Source organism: Nyctibius grandis, chromosome 2 (genome assembly GCF_013368605.1).
Source record: "Nyctibius grandis isolate bNycGra1 chromosome 2, bNycGra1.pri, whole genome shotgun sequence".
NCBI classification, from domain to species: domain Eukaryota; kingdom Metazoa; phylum Chordata; class Aves; order Nyctibiiformes; family Nyctibiidae; genus Nyctibius; species Nyctibius grandis.
Genome location: NC_090659.1, coordinates 95,360,984 through 95,379,064, shown reverse-complemented (window position 1 = coordinate 95,379,064; position 18,081 = coordinate 95,360,984). Strand labels below are relative to the sequence as shown.

The 18,081-nt window shown below is 37.9% G+C and overlaps 1 protein-coding gene across 4 annotated transcripts in view; it reads right to left on the bottom strand.

Moving 5' to 3' along the window:
* Positions 1-18,081, bottom strand: part of FNDC3A (fibronectin type III domain containing 3A) — a 139,427-nt gene that overhangs the window by 81,510 nt on the left and 39,836 nt on the right. For 3 of the 4 annotated variants that reach the window (XM_068419543.1, XM_068419558.1, XM_068419549.1), the window contains exon 3: positions 9,777-9,852. The exons of the other annotated variant lie outside the window; for it this stretch is intronic. In XM_068419543.1, coding sequence (XP_068275644.1) covers positions 9,777-9,852 — 76 coding nt within the window. The remainder of the gene's footprint in view (positions 1-9,776; positions 9,853-18,081) is intronic. 4 annotated transcript variants of the gene reach the window in all.

Genomic DNA, 18,081 nt, shown 5'->3' with positions numbered 1-18,081 from the left:
ATCTCACAGTGCAGAACTATAAAGAAATTTTCTGCCGTCTCATCTAACAATCTGTAGCATTTTCCAACAGATGACACACCAGCCTGTATTCATACCGTACATGTGGTTAAAGAGGATTTAACAAAAGAAGTCCTTGATTCACAAAGTTCTAGCCTTTCCATTTTTATGAAACCCAGTTTATTTCAATCAACCAGACTGCACCCAATTAAGATACAGAAAATGCTATCAGCATAAGTTATTCTAAGTGTTAGGATATTAAGGGAAAATACTAAGTAAAATCTTTTTCAGACTCCTCTGTCTGCATCTCTGATCTTTGATTTAAGTAAGCTAACTACTTACATTAGACAAACTTTCTGCCTACATTAGAAACCAAGGAAAGATCCTTCATAAATTTTCCCCTCTTTTTCCCCCATAAAGCAAGTAGTACAGGGCTATTTCTTTCCCATCAACAGTACAGTCAAGGAAGAAAACAGCTGAACTGAATGCAATGCCAGGGGACTATTATAATATTGCCAGATGCAGACCTCTCAGGCTCAACATGTTTCATACAAGACTCATCCAACTGATTCCAGACTCAGCCCACAGTAGCACTTGGCTCTCAGTGGCTTGAGTTAATACTTCACAGCCTTGTGGGCTAGACATGACTGACTACAGCCATGGAAACCAAGTTTTAGGGGTATTCTCTAGCTGCAACTTAGGGCTGTAACTCCATTCCCAACATGCACCTCCAAGTACTGGTACCTTCCTTGTAAAATGTGAGATGCTAGATGCTCATGGAAATGATGAGTTCAAAGAGTCCAAATGCTTGAGGACAGACATTCACTGTGGGTACAACTGTGAAATAACACACTCAAATGAGATGTTTTCAGGATGTAGCCTTACTTATTTCAGCTTATAATAGCTGGGCTTTAGCTCCAGAATGGAGACATCTCATTTAGGTATCTCAAATTATGTGTCTGCATGCAAGGTAGGACTTTAAACTCCCATTATAGCAAGTGGAGATCTAACCAGTACAGACAGTGGAGCTCGGAGAGCTATTCAGTGCAAACTGATGTCAGCTGAAATGCACTGACTAAATCTTCACTAGTTATAATGGGAGCTTAGATCCAAGGCCACATATAGAAACATACATTTAGACACCTAAAATTAGATGTCTTCAGTATGCAGCTGAAGCACTGATATTTCAAAGAAATGTCTCCAGAACCTTCCTATAGTCAGGCTGGGTCAAGATATATATACAATATAGTCAAGAGGGAATAAAGAAGGAGGTTAGACAAGATATAAGGGAAGATTAACTGATCAGAATATACAGGAAAATGTGACAGGAAAAGGAGAACCTGACTAAACACCTTATAATGAATATAATAAGTTATGAACTCATTCACATCTCAAAACATGTGAAAAAAGTCAAGACAGAATAAAAGTTAGAAAAATATCTAATAGAAGAATGAAAAAATAACCAAGGCAAAAATGTTATAGACACATTTTGTCCATACAAAGATATGAGATTTAACACATTTTAAACAGAAATCAATGACAGAAAAATTAAGTTTTCCCTAAACCACACTACAACCAACATTGTGAAAGAGATCTCAATTAATCCATTTCCCTTTTAATGTTTATTTAATTTGCTGCTGCAGAAGGTGATAGAACAGGTCTAGTTTGCTTTTTAATAAAACTTTTGTCAAGTTTAGGTTATTCTTGGAGTAGCATGTTTTAGAAACCTAGTATTTATAATCCTAACAAAGTGGGCACAACAGTAATGCGAGCTGCTCTGGCAGAAAAGCAGCATGATAAAGTAAGCTTTTCTAGAAACAGCTTCTTATATCATCCCTGACTGCCTCCTTAAGGGCTGGAGAAGACTGGGACCACCAAGACCTGGTCAGTTATCAGCCTTAAGGAAGGAGAAGGTCAGGCAGTTCCCAGAGAAGGCTGAGGAGCTCTGTTACAAGGCTAGTTCTCATGGCCAGTCTCAGAGCAGAAAGAGCTGGATCTAAACAACAGACTTCTGGATTATTACATTTTATTCTGGTCAGGGGAGTGACCTTGTTTTGCACTACTTTGCAAGTTTCGTTGAGTTACTAAAACAGATTTGAGAGATAGTCCGGAAAAGAGTGAAGACTGCCTCTGCCCTATTGCTAAAGGGACTACAGAATGAAGTAGATGTACCTGAGCTAGCTTTAATTCAGCACAGTACTAGCAGCAGTACTAGAAAAGCTGCAGCAGCACGGGCCAATAGTACTTGAATTATGGACTAGATTTCTCCTGTGTGTCAAAGCCAATACATTAGCATCCTACATGCACTACAGTGAGGGCTTAAATCCATCATTATTTCTTTACCTTATCAGAAGGGTATCTGCCATATCTCCATCCAGCTTTTATGCTAACCTACCTGTAAAATGCAGAAGGGTAAGTCTGTTCGACAAAATTTGCAAGGGCATTCATGCACTCTGTTTATCACTCTAAACTATAAAAAGAGCAGCTCCTACCTACAGTTATTTTGGAATGCAATAGCTCCAAATCAAGCTGCCACACCCACACTTCATGTCCGCTTTCTCTCCTCATCATCTTGTTGCAACACAGAAGAGAATCAAGTCTCCTCTGCAGTCATACTCCTGCATAGCTGACCAATACCAATGTTGTTATTAGTTTGACTGTAGGTACATGGAAATACAAACATCTATAAAACAATTTCTAAAATGTGTATATTGAAGGTCATTTCCAAACAGAGATGCTTTAAAGAAAAGTTACTCCTAGACTCGGCTCTGAAACTCCACGTGGACATCCTCAACCAAGAGTTAAATGGCTTTAAGCCACTGTGGCTTGCTGTGAACTCATACTTTCAGTTGACTTGTCTTAGCTTTCCTCAATGCCTTTTATGAAGGCCCTCTAAATACTTACGATGGAGATCCTAAAATTAATGTGTAGAAGAGGATGTTAATCTAAGTATCCATATCCAGTTTCAGCCTTGCATATCATGTTCAGTCTTCTATAGCACTCACACAGAAGGAATGGGTAAGACAACTGAAATGATTTACCATTTAGGGTAGTTTCTTTTTTCTAGTTTTTTTTTTTTAAAAAAAAAAAAAACCACAAACTCATGTATAAAACCTTACATCTGTGTCTTCAGAAGGCTACAGTGGAGAAAAGCTGTAAAGCATCTTTGAAGATGAAAAGGAGAACAAATAAGCTTACACATGTCATCATGTAACATTTCAGTATTTATAAATGAGAAACAGGTAAATGGAAACAAGGATGAAGAATTATTTTATTCTTGGGCTGCAGAAAGAAGAGATCACCCAGAGCAGTTTCCCTGGACGGCTCCTGTAAGCTGTTCCTAATGGGAGCAGGAAAACTAGAGCACTAAAAACTTTGTAATATATATCTGGGTTTACTTTTAAGGGTTCATTACTCTTAAGCTACTTAGAAGACTAGAGATGCTCAAGAAGAGAATTCTTGTTAACAGCGTTTTATTGGTTTTGCTAGTTTGCTCCATTACTACAGATCTGTGTATTTAAATAAATGTTCTTTTATTCCTAAACTTTGCTCAGTGCTAAGGTGGATACTGAGTAATTTAACAAACAAGATACGGTATTTCTAGAGGTGATGTTACCCTTAAAGACAATATATGGGATCACTACTGCAGTGCCAGGTATCTTAGTACATTCTAAAATCACCACAGAATGACAGCACACACTTTCTCTACTTAACACAGTGGGTTTAGGATTTGATAATAAGCTTTGGTCTTCTTGTGAAAGAATCATCTTCCAATGACGATCAGCAACCAGCAAAGTCCCTTCTGAGGGGTTTGTGACAACTTGTAGAGAATTTATTACTGGTCTTTAACCACCTCCAACATTAATAAATTAGTTTATTTAAAACTCAACACCAAAGCACCAGATGATACTGAGAACAAAATAAATCTACAGTTCTTGTTGGTTCAAACGTACTTAAATAGCAGTCACATTTGGATTTTAAAATGTTTGGCTTTGTTGCTCTAACACTATCTGAAAACAAACAAAACCACATGAGACCTGGCAGCAGATAACAGATTGACAGCAGCCCTGCAGAGAAGGACTTGGGGATACTGGTGGATGAAAAACTGGACACAAGCTGGCAATGTGCACTTGCAGCCCAGAAGGCCAACTGTATCCTGGGCTGCATCAAAAGAAGTGTGGCCAGCAGGTTGAGGAAGGTGATTCTGCCCCTCTATCCCACTCTGATGTGATCCCAACTGGAGTACTGCGTCCAGCTCTGGGGTCCTCAGCACAGGAAAGACATGGACCTGTTGGAGAGGGTCCAGAGGAGGGCCACAAAAATGATCAGAGGGATGGAGCACCTCTCCTATGGAGAAAGGCTGATAGAGTTGGGGTTGTTCAGTCCAGAGAAGAGAGGGCTCCACGGAGACCTTCTTGCAGCCTTTCAATATATAAAGGGGGCTTACAAGAAAGGCAGAAAGAGACTTTTTTACCAGGGCCTGTTGTGTCAGGACAAGGGGCAATGGTTTATACTGAAAGAGGGTAGGTTTAGATTAGATATTAGGATGAAATTCTTTACTGTGAGGGTGGTGAGACAGTGGCACAGGTTGCGCAGAGGAGTTGTGGATGCCCCATCACTGGAAGTAGCCGAGGTCAGGTTGGATGGGGCTTTGAGCAACCTGGTCTAGTAAAAAATGTCCCTGCCCACGGTAGGGAGTTGGAGTAGATGATCTTTGAAGGTCCCTTCCAACCCAAGCCATTCTATGATTCTGTAACGGTTTTATTCACACAATATTCTGTAATGGGCCAGTTTGGTGTTGCAAAGCTGAAGTTAATCTTAGAATGAACTAAGTCTGTGTTCCATTACTGTAGTCTCAGAATTCATGTGATCTTTTCCTCTTGACTTCCGTGAAAACACTTTTCAGAAGTATTTTCTTCCTTATTTTAAAGAGAAAAAATTGAGGTTAAGATTGCTTAACTTTTATCCCAGAGTCTAACCTTAATACTGATACTTCATTTCATTTCAAAGCGTGAAGTATTTATGACTCATTCTAATTTACATAAATTTTCTTATTTTATTACGAAAATGGCAATTTTCCTTTACAGAGACATATAGAACATGGTCTCTCTTATTATGTCAAGTAACATTTAATAGCCTTTAGCTGTAACTTAGGGCTGTTATGAAATGTGCTCAAGATGACTCATCTTCATTCATTTACTCTGCAATAGGAAGAATTCATGAATGAGTGATCGGCAGTAATTCACTTCTACAAAGAAAGCCCATTCATACATTTCAAACCTGGTTTTCTGAATCACTGTAAAGTAGCTGATTATTTCACTTTAACAGAAGAAAATTTTGGCTTAAGGAAAGTTTCCACAGAAGTCTTGAGTATATGTGAGAACAGTTTCACAGACTTAAAAGAGCTCTTCTGAAAATAAACATTTTGGTCTAACACACAGATACACAGACAGATCTCTTCCTATCTATCTAGCAAGAAAAGCACAGTGTCTTTGGAAAGTAAGAGACTGACAAATGGTTTACATTGAAGTTGCATCAAGAGGGGGCAGAAGTCATCACTATCAGACAAACCAGTAGGCAGCCAAAGAAAATATTTTATAAAATCAGAAAAATGGCCATTGGCACACAGAAGTGCTCATTTCAAGCTGTATTTAAGTCAAAATACACATAACAGAAAAGCAACTAAGATTCAAGATTGCTAAATACAGAAATATAAAGCAACCACACTTCTTATTTTACAGAAATATAAATGTAAGACACCAAGAATAAAATACACAAATTATTTTAAGTCATCAAAACTCCATCAAAATAAAGGAATGGCATTCACCAAGAAGGAAAGGTCCCTTAACCACCACTGCTCTTTTGCCAGACTTAAGATTATTTCCTGGTTTGAAATCTCTTAAGAGCCTTTTCACTTATTCTTAACTGCCATGGAAGAAGCCCGCATTAAGAAGCCACTTCTCACTTATCATAGTTTCAAAACAGTCAAAGCTTTACAGATCAGCTATGAGAGCTATACCAGCAAACAGATGGTAAGTTAGTACAGAGACCTGCATACAAAGGCAGCATTTTCTTCAGAAGCTTAGCTCACAGAAAAAGCACGGTGTGCTTCTCCATTAATTGGTGCTTTAAGTTTTCATTACTGCATTGATTCAAGGACACAGCTCTAAAATAGTCACTTTATTCACACTTCTCCTTTCTCCTGGAGAGACACTGACCCTCCTTGTTTTCAGGTTGAGAAGTTTTACCCTATGTATAGAGTATCCAAAATAAGGATAGTCCTCTTTAAAATAAAATAACTATGACAAGAGCACCACAAAGACTGATGGGACGTCTCAATTGTTTCCAATGGACGGGGATATGATGCAAGAAAATATAATTAACATTATGGTTAGATTTATAAACAATTCACATTGACTTCAGCCGACAGTGCAATCTCGAGGTGAACTGACCAGCAATAAAGCACAAGAAAGATCTAGGATTATACAAGGAACAGTGACTTACCAAATCACCCAAACTACTGTATCTGCACTTCTCTTGGGGATCCATCCAGGAGCAGCTCGCTACCTCTCAACTTCTATTCTTTCATTTTAGTATTATACTTACATAATTTCAATTTAAACATATGCCCATGCAAATTGCCTTGCAAGAACCTGAATTTACATTTTATCGTTTTCATCTTTGGTCAATGTGTAACATTCCAAATTCTTACTATCCTTTATCATCTGAAATTATTTCTCTTTTTCCTTGGAAAGCTTTTAGTAAGACCTTACTCCAAAGAGACAACATATTTGTTAGCTACCATTTTGCTAAGTACAAATCAGAATACAGACTTCGAAAAAGAGTACTTGAAAACTTTCTGTTCCTTAATAAGAACTGTACTATGTTCAACATTGAACTGAAGCTCTTCTTATTTGTAGAATATTGAACATCCCATAAAATATGAAGTAAATGAAGTTCTCAGAACCACTTTATTCTAGAAAGCAAACATCAGAAATGAAGAGGAGCTTGTTTGGTGGACACTTACCACTATCACAAATAAGTAAGTGTCGTGAATTATACATGTAAGCTTTACAAGCCTAACTTTGAAAGGGATAAGGGAATGCCTGCAATAAAGTATTAAGTGCATTTCATGAAAAATCTTTGCTTATACTAATGCTTTTCATCCAGGTGGATTCCGAGTGTGATACAAGACAAACATATTAATTGCAATATGCAATATATTTGGTGTACATAATTACAGCTTTTCTGTGGGCAATGAGTGCTGTGGTTTTGCAAAGTAGTACACAGATACACATTTTTAGTTTAGGTGATGCTACCTCTTTTTACATAGCACATCACAGAAAAAGCAGAATACACAGAGACTTTTAAGTCAATACAGTCAGAAAAGAGTATAAACATTGGTAAATATTTACAGGAAAAACTGAGATTGGAAAAAAGTTTTAAGAAACATTACAATGACTACATTAACTTCCCATTGATTGCATCTCCATTGAATCTCAGCCATCTTTGTTTTCTTCATGCCCTTTTAAAAATAAGCATCTCTGCACGTTTATAAGGTTTCCTTCAAATCATACTCATTATATATTTCTGCATCTTTAGCATCGATTTGACCTAATCACTGAGTGCATACAGTGAAGAAGCGAAGAGGGAACTGATGTGAGCTTTCCGTCTTTAAAGTCAATGCAATAGTCTCCTGTGGCTGTAACCCATTTTACACACTGGTCATCCATATTGTAGCTGAGTCAAGGGCAAACTATGTTTGAGAAGCTGTGGCAGAGCAAAAAGGGCCACCAATACGAAATCACATTCCACAGTGTACACTCTCTGAAATTGCTCACTTTATACAAATCTATACACACAAAACAGGAAAAGTAGACACTCCTCATTAGTTGCAATACATACAATGAAAAAGGTACAGCATCAATTGCTAAGGGAGTTTCTTCTTTAAGCCAGACAGACCCAACAAACCAAAAGGTAGAAAGATCCATCGGCATAGTGCTCATAAAACACAGAAATGTCTCAGGAGCGGCAAGAATAGACCAGAAAAGCAACACTTATAAGATCATGTGCAACTCAGATTCTAATCCAAGATTAGTGACTGTACAGATATGAAAAACCTCTATGCCCTCTGTGTTACTACCAACTATAAGCTGTATTTTCATGTCCTGGAAGGGGAAAGGACAAGGAGAATATCTATATGACAGGAGGTTTGCAAAAGCTGTGGAACTGATTTGGGATGTAGGTTCCTAGATTGCCAGTGCCACTTTTCAGGAAAGTTGTAAAGAGCTTACACTTAGTGAGAGCCAGGATCAATTGTCTAATAACTGCTCTTGCTCACTTTCACATTTAAAGTATGAAGAAATCAGTAGCCGAATCAAATCACAATAGTGAGCTGCCCACTCAGAAAGCAAGAGGGACCAGGCAGAGATAAAAGCTGTACCATGGAAGGTTAGAACTGTATAACGATATGATCTCAATATTTTTTGCAGTTCATCACACACTTCCTGCTTGCAAGACGGTCATCCAAGGAAAGAGTCAACTCATTGCCCTCCCCTCACTAAGCCCATCTGATAAATCAAATTAAAATCAAAAATGCAATGCATGCCACTCTCCTCAGTATTTTGTGCAATAGCAGTAAAATACATCTCATCTCTTCTTTAACTTAAATTGCAAGACAAAAATCACTATGTTCCCCTCCAGTATTGCCAAGTAATTATTACACAGATATGTTTCAAATAAGCCCTATAGCACTATGAGCTGCAACACTGATCCATTTGTGGCTGAAAGAAAGCAACAATATTATGCAACCAGCACAAAGTTTTGAAAAACGGTGCTAACGGACATGTAAACTTTAACAATTGTTGATATACACTTAATTATAATCCAAGGCCTCCTTTTAATCAGTTATTTTGCAGCCAAAGGACCTGCTTATGACACTGGAAACCAGACCTTTAGTCTCTTCTCAGACTGGAGAGAGGGGGGAAAGGAGCTGGAAAATACTTGCTTTAACTTCCCAGAACAGTATCTGTTGAAGCTGGGCCAACATTCAGAAAAAAACAGAAGGTCGGATTCATTGGCCCAGCAGATAACAAGGAAAAAAGTGACCCCATAGCTGGATATGTGGATTGTCTCTTATAACACAGTGAAGTGGTATTCTAAACAGCAGCAATATCTGCTTATTTCTTGCAGCTGTAATAGGCTTAACAGGTGGCTATTTTCATTCAGAATATAAAACAACATCCAAACTGACCATTGCATATGGGGATGCAACACTTAGGTGAAGTATTTGTGTTTTGAAGCTGCACTTGCTAGAACTCAGAAAGGACACAATTTGGCCCCTACAGGTAATGAAAAACTAGTAGTGGGATAACAGCCAGCTACTGTTGGGATGGGCAAACAATGGCCACATGACAGCAAATTATAAAAAAATAAACTCAAATCAAATTAACAACTGTAGCTTTTAATTTGAGGTCTGTGTAATAAGTGAGGTTAGTCAAAAGTTGCTACCACAGCACTCCCCTGTTTGCTTTGCAGACTGAAAATGTTCCCCGCTTTCTCTCCCCACGAAATTTAATTTCATCTAATATAAGACAAAGTACTTTGTTTATGGTGGTGAAATCTAAATCTAATGATCCTTAGCACCTAATCTTTTAAGTCTTTAAATAGCTCTTGTATTTAAAATAATTTGTCAGTTTTTTCCTTTCAACACCACAAATTGCCTTTTATTTATCCTGATGCAGACTCAGGAAATGTTAAAATAAATTTATCAGCTTTACCTGTAATGCACTGATACTGTCCATCTTCTCTTCTTATTGTAAATGCTTCCCCTGGATTAACTTGCACAAGAATAACCTTAAAAATAAAAAAGTGTTTACAACCATTACACAGGAATATATTACAGAAGTCTGGCATGTGCAAAAAAAAAAAAAAAAAGTAAGTCTTACTGGAAAAAAACATCTTTTTTTTCTAGTTAATAAATATAGTTTTTCACTTCAACACTGCTTGCTGCCTTCATCTCACAGAGAAAAAGAGATTAAGAGCAAGAACACGTACAGAAATTTTTAAACAAACATTTTTCAAAGAACCAAGGAGAGAATAACAACTGAATAAAACAGTACCTATACAAATTTTATTTTCTTGACCACTTAGTATAACTGGAAAGCTATTTGTACAGCTTAAATTATTTCAACAAATTACATTAACTTCAACATTAATCAAACCATTACGCAAAGTTTCAGAAGGAAGCCTAGAACTCCCAGTGTTTGAATTTTCATCATAACCACCTGGCAAACAGTTTTCAACATAAGGGAAATATTGTGTCATTTCCTTCTTTACATGATCCAAACATGTTTGTACATTCATTGATGAGAAAACATTAGAAGCCATGACAGAGTAAGTGCACCAGATGCACAGCATGAAACAATATGTATAGTTTTATTTGTGGAAATCTGTTTACGCTAATTTTGTAAACCCATGCAATGCAGAATTGATAGCAAAGCACATTTATCAGCCAAAATAAACAGAGGAAGTCTGACATGTACCAAAGCAGAAGCCTGTTACCATTTTAGACTTCTGTATTCTCATTTGAAACCTGCCTTTCTGTGAGAGAAAAAGTTTGTAACCATGAAGAACTTAGCTAAAATTATGAACAAAGGAAAAAACAGAAGAGCAGGTGCATTTCATAATTTCCTTTCTGGACACATCTTTCTTCAGTCTCGCTTGCAAGTGTCTAAAGTGTATGTCCTCCCAGTGTGAATCAGAGACAAATCTTTATACACACAACTCTTCAAAATTACGGCCAAAAATTTACTCTGTTAAATTGCTACAAGAAAAAAAAATCGGTCTTGTTTACCAAAAAAGAAAATGGGAAACAAGTGTTACTCATTTTATGAATACCGGAGAGAAAGGAAGGAGTGAGGAAAAGGCAGAACTTCACGTGAATTCGTCCCCCTCTGGTAGAGCAACATTACAAATTAATGTTCTACTCTAACATAATTGCAACTTTGATGAGATATGATGGATATCCACGTTTTCAAACTTGGGCCATGTGATTCAATACTGATTTAGCTCAGTTTTGAGCATGCACTTTAAAAATATTACTTTAAGTTGTTTCATGTGGTACAGTGCTGTTACTGGAGAAAGATGTCTCCAGAAGCTTCAGGCTCTTTGAAAAAAAACGATGAACTATATCACTATTTACATTTTATCATGCTAATAAATTTTCCAGATCTTCTAAAGTGTCTGAATATAAAACTCAGTAAGAGTTAGCATTCGTAATATAATCCTCTTGTTTCTAAGTTTACATATTAGACATGAACTTCAAATGAGACTTCCAGGTCTTCAGAAAATATTGTATTGGCAGAGTTTATTGTAAGTGTTTGAAGGTATCATTTTAACAACTGGCTATCACCTTCAGAACATGACCAAGGAGAGAAATATGAGTGGATGAGTTCTTACAATTTCTTTTTCAGACTCCCCAAGCAGGCATAACTTTTTGAAGACATATTTCATTGATTTACTTTCCTCTCTCTGCTACAATTGAAAGTTTCAGCTTGAAATTTAGACTGAAATAAAAGTAAATAAAAGCTTTGCACGAGTGCATGAGAACATCTTGCCATCTCTTATGTGTGGGTTGGATAACCACATTTGCCCAAGTCTTTTGGCTGACTTGGTATGCCCTGACTTCTGGGAGGAGCCACTCTGGCTGCAGCTGACATGTCAATCTGTACAATTTTCAGCTCAATATTCTTGGTCTCCACCATATGAACTATGAGAAGCAGAAAAGCTGCAAAGCCCTCAATGGCTGGTATAATTCCATTGATTACTACTTTTAAAGTAGCAGGGAATGAGGGCTGACTGGTATCCCATTTCTTGTGTGTCAGTGCCTGAGGCTGGTAACCTGGGTAATGATGTTGCCCTGGGAACCTGCTGGATTTCCTCCTCCAGACCTCTGCTGCAGGACATTCCAACGGGAGGCTCCAGCTAGCTCCATGGGAGGATGGACCTCAGCATGAGAATACACGTACTGGCCCAACCACAACACGCGGGCCCTATGCCTCCTGATTTTCTTTTGCAGCAGTTTCTCCTGTGTGAGAATCTTTGTTGTTCACTTCACAGCTAGTCTGAGGAAGTAAAGGCTCAGCACGCCAACCATGGTGTAACACAGTGAGAGGGGCCACTGTTCAGCAGTGGCTGTGCCATGAAGCAACAGGTCTGATGGAGTCCAGCACCACTCTGATGCTCAGGAAGTCATCAGATATTCAGCATCTCTGAGGACATCTGACTTCCACTCAAAAGGGTGGGGAGACACGCCGACTTAATGCAGTTTAATTAGATACTCAGTTCCCAGGAACAGGAAATAGAGCCCTTTTGTTAATGGACTATTAGTCTACTTGATGCCTGACTGTGTATTTATTTCATTGGCTCCCACTTTCAGCCTTGCTTTTATGTTGTGCATTCACATTTGTATTTTACAAGTGTTCCAAGATAGGCTGTATTTGTTGCCAAGTGTGCCACAAGAGAGTCTGAATAAGGGCTGAAGTAATTTCAGAAGTTTCAAGAACTGCTGGCTTCAAAAGTCTTTGTGTTGGGGTAATATGTGTCAACGTGACCAGCACTGGTTGCTGGACCAGCCTTATCACTGCGGAACCCCATGGAGTAATCACTGCTTTGAGAAGGACATTTTTGACACTTACTCACCACCTCAGTAGCTGCAATTTGAAATAAGAAAAATTAAAGCTATGCACACAGACTGATACCTTTCTGGTCAGAAGAGCTGTTACCAAAGGCAGACAATCACTCACAGGCATTCCCTCTTACCTAATAGAAGTCTGCTGCACACAATCAAAGACTCAAGAAAATTTCTCTAAAGGAAAAGGTAACATGGATCTTTCACAGCATCACGTGTTAGGCAAATAAAATCTACAGGTTTCTTAGTATTTACAGCTCTTTCATCTCATTCTAGGTGGCTTTGCACAGGCTTGCACATCTCATTGTCCAACATGCTACTTCATGAAGCCTGCATCAGTACCTATGAAAACCAAGGCCCTCGTCTTTCACGCTGAATATTCTAGACCTCAATCTCCTTCCTCCTCTGGACAAAACATTCACGTTGGCTGGAACTAAGCGAAAAGCTTTGGAAAGATCTCATGGTTTGGCCTCTCTTTCCATGCCTTAATCTTTTTGTGATGAATCCTGTTGCTTTACTCACAGCATCTAAAGCTCTGCTATCCAAAGGCTAACATGCATTATTCTATCCAGATTTCCATTGCCTGCTGCTCTAAGATAATGATGATAATCTGAAAAAACTCATTTGTGATGTGCCAATCTCAGTGGGCGGCATGTTTAACACAGCCACTTTTCAAATGCCATTTCTCTTTCGAAATCAACAAAACACTGATTAAGGACTTCACAACCTTAACAAAATAATGCAAACTTAAGACACAGAGGCCTTGATACAGGCTCTAGACTCCTACAAGCACTTCTAAAGCATAAGCAACTATAACAGAACCTAATAAAATTTAAAAGTGTTATTTCTCAATGCTAACACAACTTTGATTGACATTTTTGTCTCATGTTCAAAATATGTAAAGGCATTGCTATTAAGAAATGGGAGTATTAGGTCAACAACTAGTTTTGTGTAATTTCCACTGGGACTATAAATTGTTTCCTTTAAACAGTTATTTAATGATGATCCACATGACCTCAATACAGCTCCTGATGAAAAACAGTACAGAACCTCTTTCCAGAGATTAGCATACAAGTTGACAATACAAGAGCACAGCTACACATTTATCCTAAAAACAGGTCTTGCATAAATAAAACAAAATGACCAGCCCATATGGCAAAACTTTGAAAAACCCGAAACATCAGGTGCCAAAGACTGTCAGAGTTTTAACAGTGAAATCTCATACTTTGCAATGGTACTTAATTTATTCTACAAAGGATATTTTAGAAGATAAACCTACATCAAATGAACAATATACTAAGCTTTGTAGTAGTTTCATTAAATAGGAATGGATTATAGAGGTTTCTTCTCAGAACAATATTAAAAGCAAAATCCATCCTAAAAACATGGAAAGGCATTGCAAAAAGGAAAGTATTCATTAAACCCCCTTCTTAGCGTGGAATACTTGACATTTTTCCCCGACTTTAAAACATTTACTTCACTGCTCATCCACTGTCAGTTCAAGATACACAGCCCGGATTGGCAAAGACCAGCTTCCTAATAAAACTGAATCATGCCACATATTAGAAAGCTCAATATGTTTTTCCTGAAATTGCTGTTGAAACTCAGGCAGCTGCTCAAGCCAAGTAAGAATGTAAGAAATGTCCTCGTGGTCTGGGTCAGCAGTCCATCTAGCCCAGTACTTTGTCTCTAATATATCAATTGAGACGCTGCTTAAAGAGAGCAAACGAGCCAGGCCGCTTTCTGCAGTCCATCTCCTCATTGTCCATGAGTTTGCCTAAACTCTTTTCAGTTCACTTGCATTTCAAATTGCCTCCACAACCTCCTATGGCAGCAAGTTCATGAAGTTCATTTTTTAGCCATTTTTATATCATCTCCTACTAGTTAAATGTCTCCTAGTTCCTGTGCCGTGGAATTTGCTGAACAACAGTTCTGAGTAAATTTTATCCACCTCCTTCAGTATTTTTTAAGCCTTGGAAATCTCCCCCACCTTGTCCCCAGTCTCTGCAAACTGAGGGGTCTTGATGTTTCTAATCTCTCCTTAGGAGCACTGCTTGATCCCCCGGACCACATCAGTGGTACCTAAAACCACATCTCTATTAGCATAAGTAAGCATTGCTTAGGAACATTCCCAGGTGATGGAAAAGTCACCTGCAACGATGAACTATGCTGTTGTAGTCCTGAGCACAACAACGGCCAATGCCAATGAGCAGTCTTCTCCCAGACAATACTGGAAGCTACTCCCGAGACCACTCTTACAGGCAGTTTGCACACAGACATTCTTTCTGGATGAAGGTAGTTTACTACAACCGACTTGTTCCATGACATTTAGCCTCAGTCTCTGGGATCATTCTGGAGCACACTTAAATTACTAATATATAAACACTGCCCGACAGCAGCCTGATGAAGCATTACAATGTTTTGCCTTTTTGAAGGACTAGTTAAGGGATAGCCTCTTAATTAGCTCTGAAAATCTATTTTTCACCTTAATCATAATTTGAGCTGGTCTTATACGTTAAATACACTCTTAGAATACAACAATTCCATATAAGACTATTTTATACTATTTTTCTCCTCAAAGAATTCGAAATTAAAACACATAATTTTATTGTAGCCCAATAGTATGATCACGTCCTACAGAGATACTCAACATTGACTTGGACATACCACTATCAACAGATGTAATGATAATTTAACAATAATTTCATTGAAAGATCTTGTATATGATTTAGCTTTACTACATCAGTGCGAGTAGGATGAGAAAGAATTCTGATTTTGCATCTAAAGAATTAAAGGCAGTACAAATGTCGAAAGAGGAGAGTGCTCAATGTTTCTTATTTCTATTCAGTAAGCTCTTCACTATCTGCAAGTGAAACTACAGGATGTTTCTGCAGACTGAACCAGGAAAGGAGCTGGATGTTTTTTCAAGTCTTCAGCTTATTTCTAACACTGAAGAAGTGAATTTGATAAAAATAACTAGAGTCAGAAAACAAATTATAAGACCAAGAACACAAAAAAAACCCACCGAACAAACAAAAGGTAGAAGGGAGAACTGTGCAAGGCAGAGCTGCAGCCACCTTGACTCAGAGGGCTGCTGCAAAAAAAGGGAAAACTTAAGGCCAAACATTAACACTTATCTCCAGAAAGGTCTAGAAGTAACTTATCAGCACAAAGCAGAGGCTGCAGAAGCCAAAATAAGATTCTTACAGGTATTTCGCTCTACCAATATGGTCACAGCAATGTCTTTTAAAGGCAGAATGGCAATGATACAAAATGTAGCTGATTTATATCTTACTAGTCCTTGTCTTTATGGATACAGAATACTTTCTTAAACAGCCTAACAATTTGCTTGTGCCAGACAAATATGCAGGGTAAGGTACTTCATTGGCGCACAGTGAGGGACAGAATGGAATTTAAAATACAGAGCTAGCTAATCCTGCTTTGGACATGCTCGTTTGCAGATTAATTAAGGCCAAAAAGCCCATTAACTCCACTGAAATAACAATTACAAATGACCCCTCATTCTGTCAGTAAGATCCACACTTCTACAAGCATTTCCACTTCCATCCTACTAACAGAAGTAGTGAAGTAATAGCAGATTGCCAGGTTTCAAGATAATTTCAGCTAGCTGACGGGAAAGAAAGGCAGCATCAGACTTGTGGCATCACAAACGCGTATTTACATTACAATATGCAGGGAAAAGTTTTCCCAATGCTCTCAGTCACAAAAAAAAATATAAACTATAAATAGGCTTGCACAATTAATGACTGTTCTCCATCAGGTGGTTAGCAAGCAAGACCAAAATAAAATCTATGGACATTATTGTGAAGTACCAACACCAAAACAGGATTAATCCTGATAAGAGCCCTAGATGAGGTGAAAGACTGGCAGAGCAGGAAAACAAAAAAGCTTAGGACTAATCCACCAGCATGTTATTACTTCACTATTTTAAGGCAACATCCTTCCAGAGCAGAAACTGTAAATACAATTAGAAGTCCAAACTATTTCTGTCCCTATGGAGGAAAAAAAAAAAAGCCAGTAAGTAAAACTTGAAATAAGTCAATGAGCTCTAAAAACTAACTTAATAAAAGCTCTCACAGCAAGTTTGACACATTTCTCTTCTTTTGCTCACCATTATACATGTGCAAAAGCAGCTCTCTGAATAAAACTCAAAGGCTGAAGAACAAGGCTGCCTCCCCAAATACAACACACAGAGATGATACAGCCAGCCAAAAAACAGTGCCCCAAAAATACTTCACCATGACTATCAAATACATATATGCAGTGGATCATAGAATCATTTTGGTTGGAAAGGACCTTTAAGATCATCAAGTCTAACCGTTAATCTAACATGGCCAAGTCTACCACTAAACCATGTCCCTAAGCACCACAGCTACAAGGATGGTGACTTCACCACTTCCCTGGGCAGCCTGTTCAAATGCTTGACAATCCTTTCGGTGAAGAAATTTTTCCTAATATCCAATCTAAACCTCCCCTGGCACAAGTTCAGGCCATTTGCTCTTGTCCTATTGCTTGTTACTTGGGAGAAGAGACTGACACCCACTCTGTAAAGCAAAAGATATTTTATTTTAAAAAACCCATATATGCAAAATATTATTGCTAATATATCATATATACAGACATAATATTTTAACATATTGTTTAGGTTCTAGAAGTTTATATTTAGTCTGAAGTAAAAAAATCCACACAAACAACAAATGATTGTGTCTAAAAGTACACTAGATGCTCTTTCACAAAGGCACAAAACAAAACAAATCCAGAATTAAGACAGTTGCTAACCTTCTCCTCCACCCTGCTCCATAAAGATATGAAGACCTACCTAATTTGGGGAAATTTTTGTAGATCAGATTTGAAGAAGGTTTATGGAAGAGAGTCTGGCTTATCCTTACCACATAGGATGATCTAAGTACTATACGTTTTACAGCCACAGTTCAAATAATATCCATTTCTAAAAGGACAGGACTGACTAAAATACAGTTTCTAACTCTTCTAAGCCATCACAAACATTAAGAGATTCAATTCAGCTACAGTAAAATTTTGTTTACAAGTCTGGTATTCACAGACTCATTTTCAAATCTGTTGTAGCAAGTAACAAATTGCATTACTCCTAACCAGCAAAGTCCTAGCAGAAAGATTGAAACTATCGTTTTAGAGTTACTGGGATGCGAGAGAAATATTTTTGTATTTGCGTTAATGAAAAATCTATAGACATCTACCTCTCTCTGCCTCTCCAAAAGATCTTGGCTCTCAAACACATCCTTCAGTATCAAGGACTATCAGCCTTCTGAAGGGGAAAAGAAAAAGGTTAAGTTTTTTAATCCTGACTGAGGCTAAAAAAACCAAAATACATTAAATACTTTGTGTCATGTGTG